The sequence below is a fragment of the Phalacrocorax aristotelis genome, chromosome 11, assembly GCF_949628215.1.
Source record: "Phalacrocorax aristotelis chromosome 11, bGulAri2.1, whole genome shotgun sequence".
Taxonomy (NCBI): domain Eukaryota; kingdom Metazoa; phylum Chordata; class Aves; order Suliformes; family Phalacrocoracidae; genus Phalacrocorax; species Phalacrocorax aristotelis.
The window spans coordinates 24624090-24642688 of NC_134286.1; the positions used below are offsets into that span (position 1 = coordinate 24624090).

Consider the following 18599-nt stretch of genomic DNA (forward strand, 5'->3'; position numbering starts at 1 on the left):
GACCCTGATGATGCTTCCAGCGAGCGCTCTGACGGGGGATTGCTGAGCTCTCTGACGGGGGATTGCTGAGCTGAAGGCAGTTGTGCTTAGCAGAGCATGGTGGGCGCGGGTGGCACTGTTTGCTCCGGCGTGTTCCTGTTACAACGGGCCAGATGAGCAACTGCGTGGCCCAAGGTAGGGAGGACTGTGATGCTTCAGGGCAGCACGGCGACGGGGGATGCAGGTGAAGGAGGGGATGCGCGGAGGAGAGGGGGATCGATCCCTTTGGTCTCAGCCAATGGGGTAGCCACCAAACCATATTTTACAGAAACCGCAACATGGGGAGGAGTGGTGGGGTTTTCCCTCTGGCAAAGACAGATGGCAAATGGCTGTGCTGGGCTCAGCAGGGGCTGGTGGAGACCATCCTGTGGCCATCCTCCCTGCTGCAAAAGTGTTGGCCCCCAGTGAGCTTCCTCCTGCAGCAGGAGCAGCCCTGTCCGTGCTCGCACATGCAGCTGGGCCCTGGGGTCTCCCTGGGTTGCTGACTTGCTGCTCTGTACCTCCATGAGTCCCAGGAAAAGTCCTGGGGGCTGCTTCTCTCTCCAGGGAGAAATGCCCGCCACCTTTGCCAGGGGCCTGCTGCAAAGCCGGGAGGGCTTGTGCTTAGTGTCAGGGCAGGGGGAAACCATAAACTCACCACCTGCACTTTGGCATTTTGGAGGTCTTGCCTCGGGGCTAGGGGCCCTGGCCCATGGTGTGCAGCTGCCCATCCTTGCTTGCTGGCTGCTTCTCTTTGATTCCAACTCTGATGCTTGCAAGGGACTGAACAAATGGGGAAGGCATTTTATACACACCTGCCAAGGCAGTTGCATTCATAACATTAACGCAGAGTCAGTATAAAACCAGAAAAGCAGGAGGCAATCAACAGGAGTAAGTCAGCTGTACAGTCATCCAGTCCAGCCGAGAAGGTGTTCCCACCTGTCTGCCTCTGGAGGTGGCCCCAGGCTCCCCGCCTTCACCAGGAGACACGTCCCCATGACCGGGAGGTCAGCATTGGTGGCCTCAAAGCCCTTGCACGTCTCTCCCTGGAGAGCAAGGTTACCTTCACAGCTGGCAAGAGCAGGGAAAAAAATTCCCCAGGAGCTGAGTGCTGGTGCAAGGCCAAGGTACAGAGCTACTGGCCAGGTTTTGGAGAAAGGGAGGGGGGAAGCGGGGCAGTAACATGCCATAGCAGTGCCCCAGCGTCCCCCCAGGGCTGGGATGCTGGTGCCCAGAAGGACCAGCCTCTGCTGTGGCTCGCACAGACTGAGGGCTCTACCTGGGGCATGGCACCCAAGGGGGTGGCCTAGGGTACTCTGTTTCACCTGACCAGGTGCCAGCATGCATGACACCCTCCCCGTCCCACGGAGGCTGCAGGAGGGCTGGGAGTGTTGCGGCGGCTGTATTGCCGGTTGTACCAGTATGAGTCATGCCCAGAGCAAGGCTGAGTCACCACCAGAGTAGGGTGAGCATCAGGACAGGAGCTTCCTCAGACCCACGTCCCAGCGATACCGGCAGTGATACCGGCAGCGTGACTTCTCACTGCCTTTCAGGAGGGACCAAATGCCATGAGGAACCAGCTAGAGGTGGGTACGGCAGAAGGTCCCTGCAGCACTTGTACAGTGCCGTGGCAGCTGCCCACTGTCCCCACGGGCCTGGTTACCAATGCCCTGAGGGCATCTGCCCCAGTGGTGCTTCACCCCATCCCGGGGGCAGCAGGGGATTCCCCGCCACTCTGCAGCGGGCACCTCTGTGCCACGGCTGGGCACGCAGCCTCTGCGTGCAAGGCATGCCTGCAGTGGGTGTTGCCGGCCGCGGCATCAGAAAAAAAAATATTTACTCTAATCCCAGGTTCCGGCTGCCTGTCGTGTTTGTGGGTGACAGAACAGCTCCAGCGCACCCGTCCTCTCACCATGGCACCCAACATGGCAGTGTAGAGCTGGGGGCAGATGGACGGGGTGCAGCGGGATGAGCCCTGCCCTGAGCCTGCTTCTGTTCCTGGCCAGCTGCACCCTGCTCCAGGGTAAGTCCGGCTCTGGAGCTGCTGTTGCAGGCTGGGGGTGGCCCTGGCTGCAGGGTGAGGAGAAGCATGGGGACAACTCTCAGACCTACCCAAGGTAACTGCAGGGAAGAGGGGACTGAGTAGCCTTCAAGGTGTAATGAGAAGGAAAACCCCAGGGTCACCAGCAACCACGTCAGGGTGTCGGTGCCTTTCTCAGCACTGCACATAGGATGCTTCAGGGTGTGCAAGAGATTTGTGGGATGCGGATGCTGAGCGCCACACTGGCAGCCAGCTCTTGCCTGAGCCTGGCAGGGAGCTGGTGTTTGCCTTTGTGGGACTGAAGATGGGGGGAGGCCCCTCGATGCCTATGCAAAGTGGGGAGACCCATGCAGCGGGGCCAAGTGGTGAGCGGCCAAGAATCAGACCCCCACAGAGCAGAGCAATGCTGCCTGACACCCCTCTGCTTCCGCCCTCCCCAGGCACACCATTGCCTCCGCGGAACGTGAGGCTGCAAGCACAAAACTTCCATGTTTGCCTGCAGTGGGAGCCGGACCCTGGCTCACCCAGCGATGCCACGTACCAGGTGGAGTGGAGGACACGGTAGGTGGGGCAGTGCAGTGGGGAGGAAGGGGAAGAGGTGGCTTGTCCCCGCTACACCTTGGCAGAGGGCTGTGGGGGACCCCCAGTAGCAGAGGATTATTATCTGGCAATAAATATAGAGTAACAGAATAGATGAGGCAGTATGGAATCCAACCCCTGCTCAGGCAGGGTCAGGTGAGGACTGTGTCCTGTTGGGTTTTGACCACCTTCAAGGATGGAGTCTCCACAACCTGCCTGGGAACCTGTTGCCTTTCCTAGTCACCTTCCCAGTAAAAAAAAAGGGGGTTGCTTTTGGGTTTTGAGGTTTTTTTCCCCTCATGCTTAAATGGAATTTCCTGTATTTCAACCTGTGCCTGCTGCCTCTTGTCCTTTCATTGGGCACCGCTGAGAAGTCTCCACTTTCTTTACTCCGTCACATTGATAAGACCCCCCCACCCTAAACCACCTTCTTTTGAGGCTAAGTAGTCCCTGCTCACTCAGCCTCCCTGATACCACTGGTGCCTCAACCCCTCGGTCACCTTTTTGGCCCTTCGGTGGGCTCTCTCTGGCGTGGACATGTTTTTTTCTTGTAGAGGAGAGCACAGGTCAGGGCACAGCACTCCAGGTGCCATCCCACCAGTGCTGATAAGAGGGGACTTGAGTTGCTGGCAATGCTCTTTCTAATCCAGCCCAGGATGCTGTTGGCCAATATCTGTGCTCTCCCACCCTTTCCACTCGGACAGGATGGCAATAGCTAGGCAGCCTTCCTTTTTGGCTAGGAAGATGCCAAGAAGGAGAAATCCCTGCATTTTTCTCCATGGGCAGAACCTCTCAATGGACCAAGGCAGATGCCTGCTGGGGGAACAGCACCGGCTCTTCCTGGGTGTGTGAGCTGTATTTTGACGATATCTACAATATCTACTGGGCAAGGGTGAGAGCGGTGGCCAGAGGCGAGCTGTCCAAGTGGGCCTATTCCAGCGAGCTGCAGCCGTACCGAGACAGTAAGGACCAGCAAGCTCCTTCAGCTGGGCTCCTGCTCTTCCTTGGGGGGGTGATGGGGAATGGGGTCCTTGGAGAGGCCTGGTGGGATACAGTGGGAAATCATATGACGATGCTGCTGGGACAAGTGCCAAGAGCCCTGACCAGAGGAAAAGGATGGGAGCAGCGCTGCTGGAAAAGGACTGGGTGAAGAGCAAGGGGACAGAGGAGGAGACACAGTGAGGTGAGGGCCATAGATGGGAGGCCCCAGGCCACCAAGGAACTGCGACAACGCGGGTCTCTGGAGAATGCAGTGAGATGGGGTGGGAAAGAGGATACCCCTCCAGGCTTTCCTTTTAAAAGCATCCCCTCTTTGTCCCTGCCACGGGTCTGGGAGATACTGGGTGAGGGGCATTTTTCTTCCAGCAAGGTAAAGCTGGCATAGGCTGGTGAAGGCAGGAGTACTCCCTCCAGCACTGCCTTTGCCCTAGCTGTCGCACTTGTGAAGTGCAGGCACATGCTTCCTCTCTGTCACAGACTTGCTGTCCTGCCCAAAAAGCCTAGCTGTCTTTTGGAGGAAGGAAAAACTTCCCCTAATGCACCTAACAGGGGGTTGTCCTGGTGAACTGAACGTGTGAGTGGATAAAATGGGATGTACATCGGCTATTTGGGTTCCCTTTTTCATTCTCTCTGCATCCAACTGGCATGGAAATAGATGCATTTAGCTAAAAACCACTGCACTCCCCAGCGAGCCTCTATAGCGTTGTCTGATGGCTCAGCGATTAAGTACTTGGCAGCAGGGAGCCGGAGGTGCTAGCAGGTCTGTCCTGGCCTGTGCTGGTGTGACCAGAGGAGGCAGAAGAAACAGTGCTGGCTGTCACAAAGATGTGGTGGCTGCCATTTCTAGACCTAGTTTCACAGCACAAAGTGACACAGGCTGGAGCTGAGGAAGTTTCTGTGCGCTGGGAGTGAGATGTCCAACAAGAAAAACATCATTTCTAGAGAAACGAGATGCCTGCCTTCTCTTCTGAAGGGCTCAATTTTCCTCCTCCATTTTTTTTCCCTCCCTGCAGCAATTGTGGGCCCCCCCAAGTTGTCGTGGCTGCTCCAGGGTCACATCCTCAGCGTAAATATCATCATGCCGCTCACTCCCTACCGAAACAAAACTGGCTCTTACCAGCCGGTTGATGAAGTGCTGCTGAAGCTGTGGTACTGGCTGAATCTGTACGAAGGGAACACGCTCGTCCAGCAGGTATGTGGCAGGGTGGGCAAGGCTTGGAGGGCACGGGACTTCCAGAAGATTTCCTGGTGCAGCAAAGGTGCTTGTGTCCGGTTGCGTTGGTGTGGTAGTGCCTGTGCCTGTAGAGTTGCCCCAGCCCTGCCCACACCCAGCCAGTGCAAGTGGGCGTGAGATGCTTTGCACTCCCAATTTGGGGCTTGCAACCTGGGGGTGGCAGGACATCCCTTTCATCTTCTAGACTGCATGAATAAGAACAACCTCTAACAACTTCTGTTCAGATGAAAGCATGCAGTAGGAGTTTAATGAGATGCTCTGGGACTTGAACACCTCCTGGGGTGAAGAAACAAGTGCTGGAGGTGCTGAGGAGCAGAGAGGGTGGGTCTGTGCTCCACACCATGGGGCAAGTGGGGTGTCAAGGCTGCACTGGGTGGTGGAGCAGTGCACAGACCCCACCTCCAGCTGCCTTGGCCACATGTCCCCTCTGCTTCCAGGTTCCCTGCAAACAGAGCAGGGAGGGAGCACCATGCACCTTCAAGTACCTGAAGCCCAGCACACAGTACTGCATCCAGACAGTGGCCGCGGACATGACCGGCGAGCAGAGCCGGGAGGCCAAGCAGTGCATGGTGACACCAGCGGGTCCTGTAGGTAGGAGCTCTCTCACTGGCTCAAGCACTGTGGTGGTACCTCAGGTCCCACTCGTGGCACAGACACATGTGGAGGTGTGGGTCACTCACCCCCCAGCCGTTCTGGTCGGGGTTGTTGGCCCAGTAACGCCCTGTGGGGACCTTTGTTGGGAGATGCTCTCTTGCCATCTGCCTTGGGCTTGCCCCGCATCTCCTCCTTGAACATCCCAGCCTGCTACAGGGGCTCTGGGGAAGCGCTGGTGTAGGGCAGGCTGCGGGGGATGCCAGTTAGGGTCCTTCCACCCCTCAGCCTGTTGTGACCTCCTGGCAGGCTTTCCCTGGGTCGTCCTTGCCATACTGAGTAGCATCTTCCTGCTGCTGACCCTGGCCGGGCTCTGCTTTGTCCAGCTGCACGTCTTCCCCAGACCCTCGGAGATGCACCTCCCGAAAACACTTGTGAGTGAACAATCCTCCTCCAGCCTCCACCCTGCATTTTCAGGGGGCTCAGCACCTCCTTCCCTCCACCAAACCCATCTCGGTGCCCAGGTGCCTCCCCTGCTGTTCGACCCACCATACCCCCAGGCCTTGCTGCATGGGAGAAGATGTGGGTGGGATGCATCAGTCAGCCATGGGTGACACTGGGAGAGAGTGTCTCAGGCAGCATGTAGCCTGTGAGTGTGGCCCTCAGTGTTAGGAGCTCCTACTTTAGGCAGTTGGCCTTTGCTGGCTGCATGTCCATTTACAACAGCTTGAAGGGGAGAAAGATGGGAAGAGAAGCAAACAGTGGGGCCAGCATCCTGGGACAGTCTGGCCTGAGTGAGATGCAGCCCCTCACTGCTCTGCCCTCATTTCTCCCATGTGTGAGCATGGAGACAGGCTGTCTGAGACTATTCCCTTCCCTCGGGTGCGCAGTGCATCACCCCCAGGCTAGTGGAGGTTTCAGCAAGCTGAGGCTGACTGCTTCACTGCTTGTTTCCCAGCAGGCTCTCCTGAACGGGGACCTGAGTGTGACCATCATGGTGCCCACCCTTGAGCTCAAGGAGGACTCACTCGCCCTTCTTCTGCCAGCCATGCTCTCCTCCCGTGGGCCACCTGCAGCTGAGCAGACGATGCCTGCAGTCCAGCTGCTCCTCAGAGAAAGCCTTTCCCAGGACATGAGTGGCTACTGTGCCAACGGGTTTGGGCCAGACTGCCACGAGGGAAGGGACCCATCCTGCACCCACAGCCAGCTGGGGCATGCCTTGGGCTCCCGGGTCTCACTGCAGCTGGAGGAGGATGGGGAGGCATGTGATGGGGACAGTGCGGTGGAGCAGCCGGTGCCAGTGGGTCTGACCAGAGACAGCTACACAGGTGACGGGGACTACCAGACATCCAAGACATGGCTCTCGCTGCACCTCCAGCTTTATTCTAAATGCCAGTGCCCAGCCCTGGGAGCAGGCAGCTGCCTTCCTCTGCCCACACCAGGCAGGAGCTTCAGCCAGGAGGACCTGCGGGAGAGCCTTGGCATGGCAGGGCACTGCGTACCGCTCAGCTCCGTGAAGCTGCCGGCTAGTGAGGAGGAGGATGGAGGACAACTCGTCCATGCTCTCCAGCCCCCACATGCCTGTGGGACTGAGCCACAGCCAGGTGACAGCACTGTGCAGCAGGGTGACTCGGAGCAGGCAGCACTGGGCATCCCCCTCCCCAGCCCCTGCCAGCTGCCCCAGTTGCCCCCCAACATCCTGCGGGCAGCTGCCTTCTCCGGCTATGAGCTGCGTCCCCCAGTTGACGGCGAGCCATAGCAGGCAGGCAGGGGCATGCCAGGGGCTGCCGGGCACACAGCATCACGCAGAGCTCGAGGTGCTGCCCAGAGCTGCCCTTGCCACGATGGCTGCCTGCTCAGACCTGCCTATGCCTTGCTGGGGACAGGACTGGGGCAGGCTCTCATGCGGGCAGGCATGGGCAAGCTCCAGGCAGCGCTAGCTCCAGGCAGGGCTGCCGTGGAGGGATGAGATCAGTGTCGTCAGAGCTTCCCTCTGCGGTTTTGTTGCTCTTTAACCAAAGTATAAGGAATACATACCAAAGTTGAAGCCCCAAAACTTTTATCTATTTATCCATCTATATGTGTCTATATGTGTGTGTGCAGTATATATACTAATGCAAATTTATATATATACTCATATATATATATATAAACCTCTAATGAAAGAGGAGGCTTGGATTTTTCTTTTACTTCTCTGGAAAAACTGATTGTGCACTGGAGCTGTTTTTTAAATAACACTAATTTATTAGGGAAAACTGGCTTCTGTGCTTATTCTTTCTGTGTTACAGAATGAGCACTGCCCTGCCTAAGCAGCATCTTGGAAAGGTGCTAGGAAAACTTGGGGTTTCCCTGGGAGAAAATTAGACCCACAGCTGGTCTGCATGTTGCTGTCATGTGGGGAAAAAGCTGGTTCTTCAGCAACTGCTGGATAGTTTTATTATTCCTTCTACTAGCACCAGGGCAATTTACTTCTGAGGAGCCCTGCCCTGCGGCTGTCTTTCTGGAATGTGTTTGTGACCCTGTGCCTGCAGCCACCGAGGCAAGGGGAAACCCTCTTCCTGGTGTCAGGCAGCATTGTTCTTTGCAGTGGTCTAGGATTGGCGAATTCCAGCTCTGCGGGACAAATCCAGGCTCTCGGACTCACAAGATTTAAGCCAGATTTGGGAACAGGTGAGAAGTTGGTGTCCAGCATCCAGCCGTCTGGTGGAGGGGACAGCTCTGCTAGCCCTGGGGAGCTACATTTCAATCCCGTGCGTCATCCCTGACACCCTGGCTGTGCAACCTGCCAGGGGTGACTCTGCCCTCCCGCTGCCAGGCTGCCAGCCTTCCTCTTCCCCTGCCACCACAGCTGACTCAGCCGGAGACCTGCAGCAACACCACTGTGGTTTTCTGGCAGCTGAGCGGGGCCATGGGGCAGCCCCATTGAGAGCTCCCAAAGCAGGGCAAAGGGGTGCCTCCCCCCAGGCAGCGATGCTGCTGGGACAGCTTTGTCTCTGCTTCCAAAGCAGGCAGCTGTGCTTTGTGAATCTCAATAGTAAAAAATCTCTCTTAGTGATGATGTAAGGATATACAGTGTATTAAATAGATTGAGCTGAATTTAATAAAAAAAAAAAAAAAAACCAGAGAGAGAGGGTCCCAAGGGCTGCTTGAAGGACCATGCCTGTTACCCACATGCTGTTTGCTGCCACCAAAGTTCCCCTTAGGCTCAGCTGAAACAAGGGTCTGATTTTCCTTAATTTGTTTCACTTTCTTTTTTTGATAAGATGAAAATGTGGGTATCTGCCATCATTTTGGGTCATGTAAAATGGCCTTTTTAATTTTCAGGTGTTTAGAAAGCAAACCAAAAGCCACGCCAGAAGAGTTCTCCCATGCAGACTTCAGAGGAGTTGAGATTTTGAGGCAAACACAGGAGATGAAACAGTGCAATCTGTAAATACCAAGCAAAATGTTCCCTCCCACCATCCCAATTTTTTTTTTTTTTAATTTGAATCTTTTTGAGGCATTTGATCTATAGTTCTGACTGCTTTGCCAAAGCTCAGATAGCCAAAACCATGCGCCTGCTTTTCCTCCTCTGTGGCCCCGTGGCCACACCATCCTGCCAGCAGGTGAATAGGAACCTCAGAGTGATTGCGCTTCTTGAGAAGAGCCCAAGATATGTGTCCTGATTCTGTTTCAAGACCTGTGGGAGTGGAGACACCGCTTTTCCCTGCAAATTGTCCATTTCTCTACTAATGCTTTCCCCAAGGACACATTGTACTTTTCAGTGTTGTGGTTTCCTGTCCTGTTCCCCAGGGGACAGCTTATTCCCTTCCTCCCCACAGTTCTCTGCATCTTCCTTTGGTCTCTATTCTAGCCTAACCTCTTGATTCTGTTGGTCTGGTTTCATAAACTATGTTCATTGTGCTCTGTATTGGACTGCTGAGCTCTTTCAGAGCTGGACCACTGCATTTCCTTTGGCCACGTGTGCCCACGCAAGAGTCTCAGCAATGTGAGCATTTGCAGCTGGCCAGTATCACAGCTGCAGCCTGCGATGAGCCCTAAAAAAAAAACCGCTTTAAGTCTGTGCCAGGGAGCACATCTGTGCATTGGTCACGTGGAGATGGCTAATGCCAAGCTGTCTCCTCACAGGTGGTGTTCAGGAGATGCAGATTTTGCACAGGGAGCTGAGGTTTGGAGCAGTGCGGTGCCGCAGCTGTGCAGAAAGGCAGGCATGTTCATACTGCCAGGAGGCTGGCTGCAGGCAGCGAGCCCAGCAGAAGTGGTGCCATGTCCCGGCATGGCATATCAAGGTTGGAAAGGAACTGTGGGAGCAATCTCATCTTGCTTGGAGTAGGGTCAGCAACCTGAAGCCAGACAAGGTTGACCAGGTCTTTTCCAGTCTGGCCTTGAAAACTTCTGAAGGTGGAGTTGTGGATGCACAACTCTGAGCACCCCAGAGCAGTCCTGGACTGTCCTTGGTGATGGGAGTGTTTGGCCAGCAAAACAAGGAGGTTGGGGCTGTGTTTTAGGAGTGATCAGAGATGACATGCCAAGGTCTTGCTCTCTTCCCATCATTCTTTGTGGTATCTGGTCACCATCCCCTTTGTGCTTCATAATCTCCAATGTGTCTCAAGGTCAGTCAAAACCCTAGGCGTGTGAAGCCCTGTTGGACTGACTGCCTCATCCCTGGCAGGGCCAATGGGGCCTCCAGCCCCAGCACCACTCCTGAAGGTCATTGTGTGGTGGTAGGGCATTTGCAAGGAACCATTCAGCAGGAGCATCAGTCAAAGCTGCACTCTTGTTTGTGCCATTAGACTCTGGGAAGAAGCTGAATCCTGAGCTTGAGGTCCTCCAGGCCAAGCAAAGAGTGTGCATCATGCCAGTCCAGCCTGTGCTGTACCAGCCAAGACCTGGGTTGTTTGCTGGGAGGTGCTGGCCCAGCATAGTGGGACTAAACTGGCTCCCATGGCCATCTTGTTGTTGGATGCTGGGCTCATGCCAGGACACAGCCAGTGCTTTTATAATGGCCTGCCAAGTCTTTAAAGATTGAAAGAAAAACAGCTCTTTTCTGACTTTTTCACAGGGCAACCGTGCTGGGATCCCCACGGGTGATTCAGGAGAGTTACTCACTAGCGGCAGGGACTTACCCTGGCCCTGGGGGTGGTTGAAGCAGCTGAGATGTATCTGTGCTGTATGAAACAGAGATGTTCATGCACAGTGGAAAAAGGCAAAAGGCTCATGACATTTCAAGATGGCATTTTAGCAGCTGAAGTTTCCGAGTGGATGCGAGAGGGGGATTTTTGCTTCACCTCAGAGAAGTGAGCGGCTTGTGGCGTTCTGCAGAGCTGCAGCAAGAGGGTGTTATGCTCACTGTGGGGGTGAGGTCCCGGCATGCCCCAGCAGAGACCTGCCACCACTGTGCACAGCTCAGGGTCTGGGTGGTGTGTGTCTGGATTACACCCCGCTCCAGCCTGCCTGGCCAGGGGTTACGCATTGAGCAGGATGGCGTTGTGTGGGACGATGGATCTGAGCCCAGGGGCAGTCCCTCAGCCCCAGCCAAGCCTGTGCATCAGGATGCCTGGCTCGGTCCCTCCATCACTGCTGCAGCACTCAGGCACGTGCATGCTCCTGGCTCCCACCTTGTGCTCACAGGCATCCCACGCTGCCTCCACAGCCTGGAGTTGGGTGAGCCAGTAATGGGTCCTCAGACCTCCAGCACAGCCCCGCAGCGCCCATCATCCCGGAGGTCAGATGCTGTTTCTCATGCTGGCCTCAGGCACATGGCCACAATACTGTGCCTGGAGGTATCTGATGCGGAGGTTTGTGAAAGCTCTGACTCACCATGATCGACAGGCTCATTCCTTGATGCTCTCTGTGCCATTTGCAGTGTTTTCAGCTTCTGCCGGTACCAGATCAAAGCAATAAGAGGTATGCAGCTGAAAACAGCTCTTTATTAGAAACAGCAGTTTTAAGACTATGCAAGAGGGTATTTCTTATTACTAATTCTCAGAGAGCTGAGCTGCCAGCCTATAAAAGTATTGGCGAGTGGAAAATTGCTATGCGGGGGCTAATGGGACTTTTGCAGCCACCACATAGGAAACATTGCACCTAACAAACCCAAGGGAGACTGCAGCTCCTGAAATGACAGGGAAAAATTAAGCTCTAATATTTTGCAGGCTGCCAAAATGAAGGAAGATCCCTATTTGCCTTCGAAAGCCATGAGTGGCAGAGATGCAGAGAGCAGAATCTTGGGCTGCAGCCCACCTCCTGGATCTGCTGTGGCCATCTGCCCACCCTGCTCTGCCTGCTCTCCATCCTGCCTGTTACTGCAGCTGCCCTGCCATCACTCTGGGACAGCCCAGAGCCACCCAAATCCTTGCAGCCAATCCAAGCACTGTCTGGCATGTGCCTATGTATCTGGCAAGGGACCTGGGACTGTGGGACCCCAGCCTCGCTGGCCCTGTTATCCAGCCACCCCTGTGCAAAGATGCCTTTGCAATGGCTCTGTAGCTCCAGGTGGGTCCCCAGAATGGCACAGAGCAGCAGCGTCAGAGCTGTCCTGCTGGACAACATCCTTCAGCCCAAAAAGGCTTCATGGTTTGACAGGTCTGAGCTGCCATGTGACCCAGGCCACTGGCTCCTGCTGCATCTCGCCCCACAGCGCTGGGCCAGCAGCTCAGGAGATGGGTGGTCTTGGCTGCTTGGCTTGGCTGGGAACCCCACCAGGATGTGGGTGGGGACTGTGGAAGCCCCAAAAGCTGGAGACTAAGCATAACGTGTTTGGGGCATGGGCATGGAGAGGGCTGCAGGGTTTATAGGCTATAGAGATGTGAGCTTGTTGGTTCAGACCTGTGTGATTCCTCCCCATGCAGGAGTTTCCTGGTCAGTAGCTCAGCAGGTTGGGACCCAAGCACTGAGTGCTGATGGGCAGTGGGGGTGCCCAGGTCACCCCAGGGCCAAGCTCTGGGGCTGGGAGGCTGCAGAGCCAAATTGTTGTTACTTCATGTGCTAGTCTGGGAGTACCCTCGTCTGGGTATGCATGGCAAGTGTCTGCATTCAGGAGGTGCCACAGGCACAGTGCTGAAGCCAAGCAGACAGAGCCATGTGTGACCCAGCTCTGTCACCAGGTCCCCTTGCTCCACAGGATGAAACCCCCTGTGTTGGATGGAGGATCGTGACAGCTCACCCCTGCTCTTCCCAGCTGCGGGCTCACACAGGGTGTCTGAGATATGGCCGGTCCCTGCGCTCCCCATCCTCCTGATGCACATGTAGGGATTTCTGGTCTGTGGACAGGAGTGGACTAGGTGGTTCAGCCCAATGCCTTCCCGCTCCCCTTGCACTGCTCTGATCACACTGACCTGTAGCTCTCTGCCCACGAAGACCGCTCATGCGCCCAGTGATACATGCACAGGCAGAGCTGCCCTTCAAGCTGAGTGCACATCAACTCATGTGATGCGTGTGTGAGTTTGCAGGGGGTTTCCATGCTTTCTCTCTGGGCTGTGCTTGCTGCCCATGTCCTGACAGCAAAAGTGATGAGCCTGCCTCCAGGATCTTTCATTACATGGCATGAAACCTGGCGTCCAGGGGATGGGAGCAGCTGGAAAACAGGCTAGATATGTATTTTTGTCAGGAGAAAGGTCCCAGCTGAGTGGCGTAGCTGGTTGGGATGGATGAACACTTCACCTTATGACAGTGATTTGCAGACAGAAGTAATGATCTCTTGTTAATGCACCTTCAACCACTTTATGAAAAATGAGAGCCTGTACCCGGGTGTGCAGACACTGTTGTCTCCCTGTTTTGTGGTCAGCCTCTTGATTAAAAAACAGATGCTCAGGCTCCCAAACATCGTGTCCCATCTTCCTCAGGAAAAGCTCTATGATGTCCCACCCCACAAGAGGAGAGGGCACAAAGGACTGAGAAACAGATCTCCCACCAAGATTTCAAAGGGACTTTCCTTGTGGCACCTCTGAAGCAGGTACTGCTCAACCTGGCTGAGCCCTAGTGTTGGTAGGGGTAGAAAAGGGTACCAGATGAGGCCTTCTGTCTCCTCTCCCCCACAAATAACACCCAAGGTTGATCTGCAGCTCCTGAGAGCTTAAGATCTTCTCCTGTCTGTCAAACTCTCCCTTGCTGCTCTCCAGAAGCATGGCACTATATGAACAAGGGTGCGAGCTACTGTCACAGCAAAGATGTCCTCTCTGAGGTCTCCAAAGGGACCAGTTTCATCTGGGTTTCTCTGAATTCAGCTGTGGACATCCAGGCCAGTAAGTCACTGCAGACTGAAGGGACTCAGGCTGGGCTTCACAGCAATATGAATGCGGTGCAATTCAGAGTAGTTTTGCTGGTAGTTTTGGCTTAGAGTTAAATACCCACCATATTTTTCTCTCTGGAAAAAAGGTAGCCAGGGATGGAGGCCTTGCAGCCATTGTCCCAAAGCCTGGACCTCACAGATGCATCCTCTAGAAGGGGGAACTGCACCGCCAGCTTCTAGGATAAGGAGAGAGGCTCCTCTGGACACCAGCAAGATCAAATACTGTTCCAGCAAGGAAGCTCTGGCTGCTGCCATCTGCAGAGGATGAGCTTTGTCACTTGCTGAGCCCTGTCACTGGGGACCAGGGCACCCACTGAGAATCAGCTCAGGATGCCCAGGTGGCCAAAGGCTTTGCCACTGCCCTCATGTTGCCATGAGATGTGAAAGGAGTGGAAGATGTGGTAACTCTTGGGGAGGAAGATCGTGCAAAAAGGAAGCATGGATCCACATGTTTTTTTCCAAATGTTGGCCCCATGTTCTCTTCTGATCCTCCTCCAGACCCCACCAGAGGCATGGTTAACCTATCCAGCCTTCTGTAGCACTGCCTCCCCCAGCACAGCCACGACAAACAGCAGTGCTTCTGAAAACCCAGCCAAGCATTTATCAAGTATCCTCATTCAAGAGCAACAGATCAAACTGGGGGGAGAGCAGGGTCAGTCGTCTCCTGTCATCAGGATGGATGGCCAACCCAGCAGAAAAGACAACCCACCTGATGAGAGCATATTGATCACAGACAGCTGGAGGACATAAAAGAGAACTGCCTCACACTCCTTCACACACAGGCTCCTAGGAAATTCATCAAGGCTTGGAGAAGGAGAGAAGATGCCTTCCCAGAGGATGGTCATCACCTTGGCACTACTGTTCGGGGCTTGCTGCATCAGCACTTATCCTGTCTACCCTGAAGGCAATAGTGCCCAAGGTAAGGACAACTGACTTGGGTGTCTGTGCCCAAAAGCCCAGCTTGCCCCTGTGCACCACTTCATGCCTGCCACTGAATGCTGGCTCAAACCACGTGGCTTGCATCGGGTGTTTCTCGGGGGCTTGGCTGGGCAGACATGCACAGCAGCACAGCTTCCCCCTGTTTCTCTCTGGGCAGAAAGAGCTTCTGGCCTGGGGAGGGTTTTCCCCAGTTTTGTTAGGAGTAGTGTATGTCCAGCAGGGTCAAACCCATTCCTAGTGTGACCAGGTTGGACAAGAGAAGACCATCCTGTACCCAAGGGACTGCTTTGGCTGTTGTGATCTGCAGACAGCAGAGTTTGGGTGACGTGTCCAGGTACATTGTCCTGGGAATCAGCCAGCCTGGGGCATACAAACAAAGCATCTCTCTAGACTAGATATTATTCTGACACCCTATGTGGACATGAGGGAATTGCAGCTCACATGTGGAGTGAGTGGTGCATGCTGGGTGGCCTGTCATGCTCTGGGATGGGGTGAGCCCTGGTCATGGTCACAGGGCTGGTATGAGCCTCCCTGACAGCTGCGAGACCTGGCATTGTGATGCCGGCCGACTGCACTGTGTGCTGGAGGCTTTGCTGCAGCATGGTGCCCTGCTGTGCATCACTGCGTGCAGGCCAGTGCCCCAGGGCACCACAGGCGGCAGAGGCAGCATCTGCTGGGCTTGGGGCTGATGACATGCGTTCCCATCCACCCTGTGGTCCTGGTCCATACGTGCTGGTACTGACCAATGGGGTAAGCACCAGTTTAGATGCTCTGGGCTTCCTGATGCTGGAGAAAAAGGCACTTGGGCAGAGCTTGAGCCCCGAAGGAAAGCATGACCCCAGCCCCATGATCCGCTTGCGCAGCCCCTGCAAGCAGCCCTGGCAAAGCACACTGCCTGGTGCTTCTGGGAAATGAGCAGGCACAGGGGCTCCTCTTGTCACTTCGCTGACTCATGGGGACTTCCAGAGCTTTAGCAGATTGACCTTAGCGTGTCTGAGGCAAAGGAAATACAAGGCCAAGTGCTTGGGATTGCTTAGCTCCCAGAGCTTGGTGAGAGCTTCCTGGGGGCTGTGCACAGGCAGGCACTGGAGGAGGGATGGGTCAAAGGGTGAGATGATGGAAAGCCCCTGACACACCAGCTGGTTTCCAGTTAAACACAATTAGTCAGCAAGGGACTTGTTGCCTTAGTCGTAGCCATATGTCTAATGTTTGTTTTTGTGGTGACCTTAGACTATCCCTTTCCTCAGAGCTATACAGACAGGCCATGGGACAGACTCATGGGCAAGACTTCTGCTCACCCTTATCTGAGGTGTTACCTGGGATAATGGGGGTCTGGACTTAACCCTTTGCAGCTCCCACCAGTGCAGCAGCCTGCCTAAGTGAGGCCAGGAAGGGGTGCTGCAGAGGTACCCTCAGAGGGTCTTCCGTGGCGGGGGGAACCCTGGTAGCTAATGGGGACCTTCTCCACCTGCCTGTTGCAGCCATGCTGAAGGCAACACCAGGCAGCGGATGTTGTTTGCCTCAGCTTTTGGCACCGTCTCCCATAGCATCCTCATAGACAAGATGACAAAGTCCAGGTTAGATGAGTGGACAGTGAGGTGGGTTGAAAACTGGCTGAGATCCGTGGCACAAAGTCCAGCTTGGGGCCGGTCACTAGTGGTGCATCCTGAGGGCCAGTACTGGGGATGGTTCTGTTTAACATCTTCATTAATGACCTGGATGGCGGGACAGAGTGCACCCTCAGCAAGTTTGCTGTTGATGCAAAGCTGGGAGGAGTAGCTGATAACGCCAGAGGGTCATGCTGCCGTCCTCAGGGACCCAGGCAGGCTGGAGACATAGACTGAGAAGGACCTGTGCAGTTGAGCAAGGAGAAGTGCCAAGTCCTGCTCCTGGGGAGGAACAACCCCAGGCACCAGGACGTGCCAGGGCTGTCCTGGTCACTGCCAAGTTGACCATAAGCCAGCAACATGCCCTTGCAGCAAAGGCAGCCAGCAGTGTCCTGGACTGCACCAGGAGCATCACTGCAGGTTGAGGGAGGGATCCTTCCCCTCTGCTCAGCACTACTGAGGCCACACCTGCAGTGCCATGGCCAGTGCTTTGACTCCTAGCCCAGGCTGGCACATACAGCCAGGTGGGGAGACGAACCCTAGTCCCCCTCAAACAACTTGCCTGTCATTCTCAGGATCTCTAGGCCATGCTCAGGCTCTCCATCCCACTGCCTAAGGACAACAAGCGCACCTTGAATGAGCCAATTTGTCTTTGTCGGTGTTTCCTCATTCAACCCAGACCTTAGGCTGATGGATTTTAACCTGGCTGCCAGTGCAGTTGGCTTCATGGCTGATAGCAAGCCTCTAGCAGGACTCCAGCCATCCAGGAACCTGAACCAGCCTCTGTCTGCACTGGGGGAAGGAGTGAACCAGAAACCAGCTCGTAGCAAAGGTGAGTCCCAGAGCTCAAGGTGATCCAGACACAAGGATGGGGCTGGTGTGAGGGCACACGTGGAGGGAGGCAAGCACTAGGATGCTCTTGAAGAGGTGAAGGGTTGCATCCAGGACAAAGGAGTGCTGCAGATTAGGTACCCCCAGGGGAGCACGGAGAGAAGCACATGATGGTTCTGCCCCCTCTCCTTCTGACATACCTTCCTTTGGCTTCTACCCCCCATGCTGGACCCATAGACCCTGCCTGTTCATGGCATTTCATATATATTTTTTTTCCCAGGAAATAGAAGCACTCTCCAGGAGGATGTCCCCAACCACTTGGTTAGTGGGGGTGCCTCTCTGGCCTAGAGGAGGGTGGCTGAGGGAGGTGCCGCTGGGCAGGGGAATCCCATGGGCCAGCTCCCCACAAGGTCCCGGCAAACCCCATCCCTGTTGGCCAGTAAATGTGGACAGAGGCAGTCCCACTTGGGTGCTGACACTGCTTCCCTCCCTGGTTGGGCAGTGAGGGGAAGGGGTTTGGGGGCTGCTTTTGCCAGATGGGCACAGCACACGCATGATGGGGCTGCTGTGCCACAGCAGGTAGAAGACCTTGATGCAGTCCTCTGGAAGATGGTGGCAGTGGGTGAGCTCTAGAGCCAGAGACAGACCAGGCCCCTCAACAATCCAGCAAGGGAGGTGAGTGCCCAGCCCCCAGTGGGTCCTGGGACCTGACCCACCACTGACCTGCAAAGAGGCCATGGAATGCAGGGACTGGGCTTGGCGTGGAGGATTCTCATGGTGTGGACTAAGGCATTCAGCTCCCAGGCTGTGCTCCTAGAACTGACTTCAAAGCCAAAGGAGAGCCTGGGAGAAGAGGTAGACATGTCCCTTCCTTTGAACTTTTCAGATGTAGCCAAGCACTGCTGCAGCCTTTCTCATGGGCTTCTTTCCCTTTTTCTCCTGTCTTGCTTCTGGAAATACTGTGTCACCAAACGAGGGGTAGAGGAGGAGCTCTGCCTGCCTGCCAGCCCTCCCCCTGCCACCCCTATCCCGGTGCCTTCCGACGGGCCCACCCACACATGACCCCACACCTCGCTGTGGGCTGGTTTGCACAGAGCTTCTAAAGGTCTCCAGTCCCTTGTGGGGAAAGGGGGAGATGGTCTGCAGCAGAGGAGGGGTGTTGTGGGGTAGGGGGAGAGTTCCATGAAGATCCAGGGTGCAGGACAGTGTTTCTCCCATACCAGCAGACCTCCAGGCAAGGCAGAGCTGCCACTGTGGCCTGGCAGGGACATTCTGGCTGCCAGCAGGAGTGAATAAACCCATCACACCGGAGCAGCATCCTGTGGTTACTCCATCCCTGCACTGTGCAGGGTCCTGCATCCTCCCACCGCTGCACACATGGCATGGTTAGATCACAGTGCATGTGCCCCAGGTAGGGAACATCTCTCCTGCAGGCAGGGCAGGAGCTGCCACGTGCATCCCAGTGATCCA

General features: G+C 55.4%; 1 protein-coding gene across 2 annotated transcripts; it reads left to right on the plus strand.

The window, feature by feature from the left end:
- Positions 1 to 1351: 1351 nt before the first annotated feature.
- Positions 1352 to 8555, plus strand: LOC142063078 (interferon lambda receptor 1-like). Of its 2 annotated transcripts, none has more exons than XM_075106449.1 (8): positions 1352 to 1604; positions 1870 to 2041; positions 2500 to 2620; positions 3425 to 3600; positions 4651 to 4829; positions 5309 to 5462; positions 5772 to 5896; positions 6424 to 8555. In XM_075106449.1, exons 2-8 carry the CDS (start codon positions 1987 to 1989, stop codon positions 7219 to 7221), a joined length of 1608 nt encoding a protein of 535 aa, XP_074962550.1. In that variant the 5' UTR covers positions 1352 to 1604; positions 1870 to 1986; the 3' UTR covers positions 7222 to 8555. The 2 variants fall into 2 exon arrangements, with proteins under 2 accessions (XP_074962550.1, XP_074962549.1); XM_075106448.1 differs by having other exon boundaries at positions 1466 to 1604; positions 6421 to 8555.
- Positions 8556 to 18599: the final 10044 nt, after the last annotated feature.

What these genes read in the sequence shown, in the direction of transcription:
- LOC142063078 (XM_075106448.1), top strand. Translation starts at nt 1,987, where the DNA reads ATGAGCCCTGCCCTGAGCCTGCTTCTGTTCCTGGCCAGCTGCACCCTG. An exon ending in GCTGCAGCCGTACCGAGACA is followed by an intron (nt 3,601 to 4,650) that starts GTAAGGACCAGC and finishes CCCTCCCTGCAG; the next exon opens with CAATTGTGGGCCCCCCCAAG. An exon ending in GGAACACGCTCGTCCAGCAG is followed by an intron (nt 4,830 to 5,308) that starts GTATGTGGCAGG and finishes CTCTGCTTCCAG; the next exon opens with GTTCCCTGCAAACAGAGCAG.